General features: G+C 40.5%; 1 protein-coding gene across 1 annotated transcript in view; it reads right to left on the reverse strand.

Annotated features, from left to right (window-relative positions):
- The window catches only part of med13a (mediator complex subunit 13a), a 76846-nt gene extending 67943 nt beyond the window's left edge, over positions 1–8903 (reverse strand). Inside the window, exons 1-2 of the mRNA XM_052047719.1 lie at positions 8485–8903; positions 8268–8370 (exon numbers count right to left, since the gene is read on the reverse strand). Of these exons, the coding sequence (XP_051903679.1) occupies positions 8268–8333 (66 nt within the window). The 5' untranslated portion in view covers positions 8334–8370; positions 8485–8903. The remainder of the gene's footprint in view (positions 1–8267; positions 8371–8484) is intronic.
- Positions 8904–10890: the final 1987 nt, after the last annotated feature.

Here is a 10890-nt window from a genome sequence, read left to right on the forward strand (position 1 = left end):
CCTCATTGCTTCAGTGGTCCCGTGAAAAGATAGCAAATGTGAGTAGCCTCAGTTTTGTGAGCTACTAGATGTAATGCAAATGCTGCAGCCACTATTCTCATCACACAACATCAACAACAAACATTTTGTCATTGTCTTGAAGTGAAATTACATTACATCAGAAGTCCTCTGAAACACAAAATTTCCACAATGGAAAATTAGACTGAAAAAAGATATTTAGCGTGAGACTTCCAAGCAGTTCCACACGATATTGGCAGTGAGAATGCCTCGTATCCGGCGATGGCCGAAAGAAAACACAGACGTGCCTGTTTGTTTTTGCTTGTTGTTGATAAAGTAAACAGAGTGCAAGTGCACGTGAGGAAAACAGCTACTGACTACATTCTTTCGAGCACTGAAAAGTTGAACCTGGATCCATTCAAAGACGAGCCCACAGCTCACATTAAAGAACTGGAATAAAATGATTAATAGTGCTGAAGTCCTCATTATTTTATGAAAAGCCGGTGTATAACAATTTAAGCAAAACCAATTATTCAGGAGAATCAAAACATTTTTGAACTCGATGAACTCAACTTTATTTTTGAGAACTTAAAAACAACCACCGTTCTACACAAAGTGCTGTACATTGAGCAAAAATAATTACCGAAAATGCAACAACAAACAATAAAACAATTACAAAGTCACTAGAAAGCACAAAAACAATAAGACTAAGTCTCATTCTGAATCAAATGCCAAAGAATAAAAATGAGTTTGAAGAGAGCTTTTAAAGATGGACAGCGAGGGGCTTTGCCTAACGTTCAGTGGGAGGTCATTCCGAAGAGAGGGACCAACAATGGAAAACCTCTCAAACTCTGCTTAGTTCTCGGTATCTCGAATAGTGCCTGGTCCACAGACCTGACGCACCGGGGCGGGTGCGTCGGGGCAGAGGAGCTCCTAGTGGTAAGGTGGGACAAGGCCATTTCAAGATTTAAAAACAAGTAATATGTTATGCAGTATACAGTATATCATTAATGGATCAAAGTACTGCACATGAAAAAACATAAATACGCACAAGACCAATCTCCAAAATTTGGCATATGCTGGCAGTTTAAGAGTATAGTAATCTTGTCTTCTCTGTTGCTTGGATGATGAAGCGCACGGGGGTCACACATTTTGTGTTCCGGGCGCATGAATGTTGAGCCAAACGTCAAGTGAGCTCTAAAGCTGCAAGGTCGATGCATTTAAATAACACACGCACACACACACGAAACCTGCTGAGCCAGATTTTGAAGAATAAGGCCAAATACATCCTGCATTTCCACAATCAAAGTCAGCTACACACCTTCACTTTTGGGGGGGTAAGTCCTCACAACCACTGCAGGCTATCGAAGCAGCCTTAATATATGGAAATATGGTTTCTTTTTAAGTGGGACCAGTGTTAATACACATCAACCTTGGCAAACCTAAGTGTTATTTGTAGAGGCGCGCTTATCACTGTGAAACACGTTACGAAAACAACAAAAAAAGCAGGTGTGAGGAGGAGTTAGGAGGGTGGCAAATACTCAAGCGATTGACAGAACAACCGATAGGAAACCCGATTCTAAAAGATTAATTTGTGACTGCCCCTTACTGAAATATTTCATACCAGTCAATATCGATAATGACAAGAAAAAAAAATCTCATTCAAACTGGGTCAAATCAGCAAGACGGCAAAAACATTACTTTGGCTAACAATGAGGTTGTGTGCATAAGAGTATGTCGGAACACTGCGCAACCTTGGAATCTCTTTCTACTACGATAAATGTCAAAAAAAACTTTAGCTTGTGCGTACAGGTTCTGGTTTGTAGGGTAAAGGCGGCCATTTTGCTGCTCCATTCGGTGGCAGTTTCAAACCAAATCCACAGGATACATGCAAAATGTTTTGCAGGAGTGACGCAAACTTGAGGGTTACGACCCGAATTTGCCAGCTGTTCACCTTCCCCCTGGCCACTTTGCTGCAAATCTCAGTGGTGGTGGTGGGAGGGGGGGGGGGGGGGGGGGGTTCAAACAGCTGCCTTCTTGCCTTTCAAGATGACATGAGCAACAGGTGATGTTGACCAAACGGTGTCATGGATGCCCCTCCCTCACCCCTCAATGCAACGTTTCACTCGTCTCCTCTCGTTTTCAAACATGAAAGAAGTTTTGATATTTTTCAAACATAATTAAAATATCAATTCATGGAACTGGCGGTTAAGAATTATGACATGTCCAATTTACAGTATTGAGATAGCAAAAAAAAAAAACAAACAATAAATCTCGTTTAATCTGAAAAAGCACTACTGTATTTTTCAATACCGATTACTTGTTAAAGTTTTGTGCCTCTTTACACTCAGTGTTGCAATGCATATATGTAAATGATAAAAGTAAATTGCACATTTGTCTAAGGAAATCTTTCATGAAATACTTTGTAAAAGATATGTTCATTAAACGTCAACATTTTCCTAATGTTCTTGTGCTTCTTTAGACCAAAACAAAGGAAAGACATGTCATTTATAGCCGAGTATGGTACAATTTTAATGGTCCGGCCCACTTGACATCTACAGAGGCCGTATGCGGCCCAGAAAGTGAAATAAGTTTGACACCCCCGCTCTAAATCATTCACCGACCAAGGTCCTTTTCTCTGAACTCTCCTCTTCATTCAATGGGGTTGAGGTCTGGGGACTGAGATACAATGCAATGCAATACAATACATGCTGATTTATATAGCACTTTCACAACAGCGGCAGCTGTAACAAACCGCTTAACAAAACAGTTAACAAAGTAAAATAATAAACGACACATAACATAAAACACGGACAGTCGTGCAGTCCTAACCACTTTTCCGTCACACGCTTTGTTGTTTGAAGCAGTTTGAGATGAAAGAGGAGAGAATCAAAGTGTCCTTTAACCAGTGGATCAGAGACGTCATGCTCAAAATGTGCACACTTCGGCTACAAGCCAAGTTTCAAAGTCAACAAGTAGCAGCCATTGACGAAAAAAGAGATTGGTTCACTTCTCTTGTCTCATGGAAATCCATTTCAATTCCAAGCAGCGACTTTCAGTTCCAAATACGCATCCAGCCGCACCAACGCTGACTGTCCAACAGCGCCGACATAGCCACTGAACAAAACGGGGTTGTGAAAAATGCTGCCCATTATAGGCGCAAAAAACATAAGCGCCCCAGGTCTGTCCAGCACCGAAAGTCAATGGCGCCGACATTCCTCCCAATAAAAATCTGTGCTGGTACAGGCGTGCTGCCGAGAAAGCGCAACCACCGCGCACAGATATTTCTCCTTTGACGAATGTCGTGGCCAAAAAACGCTGAAAACAGTCTATATCAGGTCCACACGATGAAACAACAAACAACATGTGACAAAAAAAAGGCAAAAACAACAAAAAAAGAACAAATAAGCAAGGCTCTTGAAGAGCACTTGCCGAAGGCTGCCTACTCGGGCGCCATCTTGGGGGGGGGGCCATGGGGGAGCTTGATTCCGTTTCTGGTTAATCGTTTCTCCAATTTCCTGCATTAAAGTATGCTTCTGGCAAACAAAATGTAATTTTGTTTCAGGCTTTTATCTGTAGCCGATAAGTTAATATCAATTTGCATCGCAATAGAGAAATGATCAATATCAATGCAAAATGCATTCAACAAAATGTTCCATCGAAAAAAAAATCTGGAAGAAAACCCCGCCCCCAGCATTCTGTGTGCTGTAGGCACAGGCTGCAGTACGTTGTTTGATCTGTGCCACATTTACGAGCGCACAAGAGGAAATTTGGAGCACAAAAGCATGTTTTGAGCCTCGTCTGCAGAGTGCCCACCCATAGATGAAGCCGCTTGAACCACCAAAGAAGTGCGCGCACGAACCCATGCCACACAAAAGTGTGGCTTCAACTTGCTCAAATACGTCCAGTTGCCTCAGTGCAACTCTTGCGATAAGATTACTGGTATATTGTTGCAAAGTAAAACCTCCAGATGGGCCCATAGAATAAAAAGTCAAGGAGTTCCTTGTCTTTGACAGGCTGGCTTATGTGTTTTTAGCCGGTCACAATAAGCTGAAACATTAACAAAATCTTATGGGCATAAGGAGCCCACGAACAAGTTAAAGTTCACAAATTCATTGTAATGCGCGCACCGACACACAGTTATGAGTCCACACTCATAGACGACTACAGAAATCTGATGTTTATTATCAAAAAGTTGAAATTCTGAGCATATGGAGAAGTGTAAACAAAAAAGAAATAATGTATCTGAATGTTTCCTGCGATTGGCTGGCAACCTGTTCAGGGTGTACCCCGCCTATTGCCCGAAGACAGCTTGAGATAGGTTCCAGCACACCCGCGAACCTTGTGAGGATAAGCGGATTAGAAAATGGATTAACGGAGCTTAACATTTCATTGTTTAAAATAAATTAAAAAATAATTAGCAATTAGTTGTAGATTAATCGTTGCACCACCAAGTTTGTCATCACCAGCAAAGTGCATCCGTTTGTGGAGGGTAAATAGCAGTTGGCTGACAAAATCCGGTCTGCCGTGTTTACCTAACAATAACAATGTCCAAAAAAATAGGAGCATTTTTTTTTACCCCCCTATATTCAAGTATGAGTACAGACGTAAACTATTGGCATTTCTAGTATGCAAGTAACCTAACATTCATGTCTGCAGTGTTGGAGGAAACCCAAACACAGAGAACCCATGCAAGCAGAAGAACAATATGGAAATTCCGAACACGGGAAAGCCGGAGCAGAGAATCTCTGCTCCGGCTCTCTGAACCTCGGAAAAGTGAGGCGGGCACGGTAAATGTCAAGCCAATCTCTGATTCAACTAGACTGCTGTCTAAAGAACAACAACATTACATCAGTTAAGGCCTCCACTTGTGTAAGGAAGAGGGGGCGTGGGTTGGGGGGGTCCAGGGTAGCATCAACTCTGCTCAATACAACAATGGCAATGGAAACCAGAGTTCAGAACACTTGGTCATAGATTGTCTCAACTTACTATATAAAAACAATGGCTTCATTTAACATGACTTTTACCCATTGGTCAATCAAGGACATTTCGTCAAATACTCTCACCCTGGGAGAATTCGGCGCATCTCAACCGGCAAGCATAAATCCCTGCATGTTGTGAGTTTTGCTTTTGAGCATGAACAAGATGTCATGAGACATATCACCATGCAGGAAACATCTAATGACTCACAAAACGAAGGCTGGGTGATTGTGGAATTTTTAATTTTTTTTTCCAGACTGAAATCACAATGAACAAAACAATTATTCATTTCAAAACTTTGTATAGATATAAGTGACCAATACTCAACTATTCAAAACTATTATCGTAGACAAATTTCCATTCATCCCTGCATGTTGAACACTTCTGTCAAGTACAGAATGACCTTGTAAATATGGGAAATTCAAGCTTCTTGCTCATTCCGCGGTAGACACACTTTTTTGAAGCCTTGCATTTTTGCACACGTTCAAGCTAGGCTCTTTATCATATTGATTTTATGTTATGTGATTTTTCTATTTTTATTTTCACGAATCTTAGGGCTTCCCGAGCTAACCTGTGATTTAGTGGATTGTATTTCATGTCATGTCATGTGGAAATGTGTGTTGGTATGACCCCCCTCTCCAAAAAAAAGTGCTTAGAATTAGGAGACTTGAATTTTGAGGCAAGCAAAATTCCTTCAATCTTTGAAAACTCAATTTAAATATTACTTTAACTAATCAAGAATATAAATTAGTAAGAAAGAACAATAGGACTACACTCCAATAATGGTATTTTAAAATATATATTAATAAGAAGTACTGGCTGTTCCTGCACATGTTGGCCTCTAGGGGCAGTGTCCTGAATGAAAACCAATTTTCACAGATGGTGAATAATTTGTGTTTGTTATGTTACCCGTGTATTTATGTTTCCCCAGCATTTATGAATGAATACTGTATTCGTTAAATGAAGGAATATCACTGCCAAAGTTGCCAAAGCAAATTTATCATTAGCATATCAATGGGATTTTACATTGACTTTAGCTCGAGCGCTATCGATGTTTTCAAAACAAAGCATGTTTTCAATCTGTGTAGTTCTTTTTGTTGCGTGTTTAGTTTGACAGTAAATTTCAACTAGTGTATCATTAAACTGCCTAAATTACGCTTAGGAAGAACAGAATCACAAACACATCACAAGCTTGCAGCACAAGCCACATGGTGCATTCAGGGCGCTTTCACAATGACGAGAACTTGACAATGACGGGCGTTGGTCTGCGCAATAAAAAAAAAATCTTCAATTATAATGTTTTAAAGAGTGAGAGAAATAAAAATCACAATGATTTCAATTAATTGTTCAGCCCTACTCCAAATTTGTGACCATTTTTAATTGACATTAACGTTAGGCTTGAGTGATGCATTGTTTTCACTGTGGTTAACATATTTTTACACTTTTTTTAACAGTTGGAGATGTTGGTCAAACATTGCCCAACCCATAAGGTTTTTATGACGGTGACCAGAAGGAACGGATAAGTAGCTCCGACATAATAGGCAAGTGATGTGACCAACATGCATTCCTTATTTACTCCCAAATTGAACAACAGATTCAACAACTACATTGTTTTCATACAATATCTACCTGATTCGAAAAGCTGTCAAATGAGCCGGGATGCTGACGTCATTCTAAGTACTATCCAGTACTGTTATCCTGCTGAATTAAAAGTAGTCACTAATGAGGAGGGGGGCGACGCAATGTGCATGCATTCTTTCTTCGTGAAACCACAAAGCAGAGTGTGTTCTGTGTGCGAGTCATAACAGTAGTGGTGTTATGCTTAGTCTCAGTGCGCAGGAAAATGCCAGCCAGACAGCCTTCTACCAGCCTGGACCTCGCCTGTCCACTGTATCCAGTGCAGCCTTCAAGTGCTGTCATAAACATTGTAATTACGTGTTCAGTGCACACCCCGTGCGCACCAGAGTAGAACTGAAAGTAGGGATTTTCTTGCAATGAAATGTTACCTTCTGGGGGTGGACAGCTGGAGCTGAGTCAATTGGTGGTAAAAGACTGTGCTATTATAACACTACAATGTTTGGAATATTATGGGTACTGTACACTTTTGCATTTTCAGGTCACTGGTCATTTGGCTGCTGTTTTTATAGCTCTGAAGGAAGAACTCAAACACAGGGGCTTCCAATAAGAACATTTGGAAGCACACATGAAAGGTGGCTAATTTGCAAGCGAATCAGTTAAGGCTGGAGACAAGTCAATTAGCCGCAAAACAAAACCTAAACAGATACAGATCATTAGTAATACAATGTCAGGCAGCAAGACCTTTCCATTTTCTGTCAACTGTGCACGATACAGCCAAGAGAGCAAGCCCCTCAACTGCTTGGACTAATGTCAACTGACAAACACATTGCCACAACTTAGAACAAGTGATGAGGGGAAAAGATATTGAGAGACAGATAAACACATTGGATGCCAAAGACAACTCCCAGTAGCTTTTTAGTATGCAACAGAAAAGCTGGGAACTGAAGCAACCTGGATGTCTGTAATGTCTAGAAATGCATGCCAGAGATTATATAATAATCAGCCCGGGGCCTCTGTGTCCTAGTTGGTGTGAATACTCGAGAATCTGGAGGAGATTAAGCCACTTGCGAACATGATGACAAACAACGTAATTTTTTTTAATTGGTCAACAAATGCTTACACGGAAAACAATCAAATGTCAGGATTTTAAGTCAAACCATTACACCGCATGTCAGTACCGTAAAAAAACTGTTGTTTGTCATTGTTTTCCCAAAGTAAGCAGTTCGTGCGCTTGTGGCAGTAGGAACTTACTCAAAGCGAATGAAAACAGTTCAAAACAACAACCACGTTGAGGGTAAAAAAAAAAAAGATTTTCAGAGAAACTGAAACTTTACACACAAAGTGGCACTTACTATTTTCCAGCACACTTCATTTCCGTGCCAATTTGTTGCCATGTTTACTTTGACGAGAAATGTAAATAAAATACAAAACGTGCGAGTGGCGTGACCACAACAGTTTAGTACATCCGGTAGAGGTGTAGTAAAGAGCATGGTAGTGTGACACCCGAGACGAGACGAGGTGTTTGTTCAATGGAAACATTGTCTTGTAACATTCGCGGAGTGGGAATCTCGTTGTCCCAAAATGATGTCAGGTCGACGGGCCGTAAGCCTTGCTAAGCTGCTATCAAAGTGATGCCTCCGAGGCTAACGTTAGCTTAGCCGCTTCTCGGCTAGTTAAAAATGGCTGCTTTCCTTTAGTTTTAAATCTCTTACCAGACAGAATAGATTGGAATGGCAATCCTCCAAGCTGGCCCCGTTTGGCACAAAACAAGAACTCATCCTTCTTCAGTCCGAGGTCCAACTCGCCATCATTTCACTTCCCGGGAAATAAAAGGGCAATGTTCAGATTTGTCTTTTCTGAGATGTTCAAGCTTAATCAGCGAGTAATAATTTCTGCAACATTTGGCTGGAGGATAGTTTATTTAACAACCTTCCAATTTCAGTTCACCCGCCGGGGTTTTAAAGCTGACAAAATAGGTTATGCTGATCTTCAGGGCGACATCTCAAAAGCATCCCAAGTTCAATCGATTTCCAGGAGACAAAAATGTTCATAAAACAAAAAGAAAAGGAGAGCCCAGATGCAACTCTCCCCCTCCCCCTTAGCCCTAAAAACGGTCTCAGGTTAAGAAATAAAAAATATTCCGTCGCACTCTTCCATGCCGAAATTAATTCTAAAAGCGAAATACATCCCCGTAAAAGCCGCTAAAAATGGCATCAGCCTTGATTCGAACAATGATTCCGGTCATGATTTCTGTCTCGGTTCCTGTTGGTTTCCATTTGAATTCATGGATTCCTTTCTTTAATGGCGGCCACAGGGACATTTCTGCCTTCCACAGCCGATTGGCTCGTTCGCGGTCAAAGATTTGTCAAGCATACCAGATTTCACCCTTTGGAACGATACGTTCTGTTAACTTCCGGTAAGAAATAAATCTACGGGAAAGATTCTTCACCACATAGTCGTTTTTGTTTAAAAAAACTATTTGCATAAAAATAATAATTTCATGTAAAAATAACCGTTACGATAATATTACATCATTTCAATAAATGCTTATTGGTATATCAGGCTGCCTAAAGGTGTCCTGCCTCGTTAATAGTTTTATGTTGAAAGTCATAATATGAGCGTTTATTCCGCGTTTTGCGAAATTCACACTGTCGCGGGCATGAGGGCTGTAACAACACATTGCTGGTGCGTGTTGCCACTGGGCCGGCGCAAGTGGCGCTACCGAGCAACAGATCTCGTTACTGAATATCAAATCCTATCAAGTTGCTCACTTTACATAGTGCACCACCTAGCGCATTTGATGTTGCATCTGCAATTGATATTGTGCACTCGCGATGCATCGATTAGTTCTTTGTTATTGTTTTCATTCATTTAAATTACATTCATTTAATCCTCAATCAATTTGATCTGATTTGACAACGCTATAAATCTAAAGGGAAACCGAGGGAAACTGCAGCGTTGTTTTCACGTCTGAGACAAAGCACAGTAGGAGCATAGGAGGTTAAGAGCACAAAAACACTCAATAAAACGTGCATGGAATAAAAGGGACACGGTACGCAAATTCAAAGTCAAGGTGAAATACCTTACCTTAGAATTATTACCACTGTTAGTATTCAACGCTTCTACTGTATATTTACAAATAGGAAAAATGAGGTACATAACGGTAATTATTTAATGATCCGTTGCTGTTTACTAGTGGGATCTTGTAATTTCCCTCAAGATAACTCATCCATGTTTAAAACTGTGTTGCACAGCAGAAATCATTTCAGCCGCTCACTTTTTGCCAAGCCCTTCATTATTTGACACAGTAAATTTGAATTTGTCTCTCATTTGTTTGCCACCAAGGGCAGCAATTATGCAAGCACGTTGTTTCTGGTGGAGATATGAGCTGGTTGAGTCATACTATTCGCTGGGAGGAAAGCCATGATTGGAATGAAAAATAATTGCAGGTATCTCTGTCCAGTTGAGTTTGCATGACTAATGTGCAAACTGGTTTGGGATTTTGTTTTACAGGCTCTGAATACAAACAATTATTACAGCCAGAGCAATCTGTTCTAATTATTTATTTCAACAACACACAGAGCACTGTGGCACTGTGGAAATATAAAATCATCCATAATCTTTCAATAAAACCAGCCACTGATAGACAACATTTTCAAAATGGTTCAAAGTGTGTTCTTGTCTTGTAACTACATTTTTGCCTGAACAGTCTGTTTGTTGACAGCAGAATCTGGATAACATAATCTGGCCGTGTAGCGAGGAAAGCCTCCACATACAGGCATTCCCTACAACATAGTACTGAGGGAATGTCACCGTCACATCGATGCATCGGGTTGGTATCCGGTCAGTATGATTGACGAGATACTCAATGGTAGTTTTTAACCAGTGCATAAATGTCAATCATGATATTACTGCTTCATAATTGTTATACGTTTGCAATAAATATCTTTGTCATGTTCCCATAAACTAAAGCAGATTTGTTACTTTTAAAGTGGGGGCATGCCCAAATAAATTGGCCAGGTCAGAAAACAGCTGGCGAAATGTTTGTCAGAATCAAAATAGTCTGGAAAGTAAAGGGGCCAAAATTATGTCACAGACCCCAAGAAAATTACAGTCTTCCAACTATGTTTTGGAAAAAAAGATCATATTTATGACTCGACGGTGTTAACAAGACCAACTGAATAAAGTATATATGGCTTACTCTTTGCCCACTGAACTGATCACCTGTAAATCACAGAGCTGACAGAGACCATCACACTCGCATTCAGTTTTTACACTGTGGTAGAGAGAGTGTTCGGCGGAATCCACGAAAAGCATTCACATTAAGTCCTCAAC

Source organism: Hippocampus zosterae, chromosome 16 (genome assembly GCF_025434085.1).
Source record: "Hippocampus zosterae strain Florida chromosome 16, ASM2543408v3, whole genome shotgun sequence".
Classification (NCBI taxonomy): domain Eukaryota; kingdom Metazoa; phylum Chordata; class Actinopteri; order Syngnathiformes; family Syngnathidae; genus Hippocampus; species Hippocampus zosterae.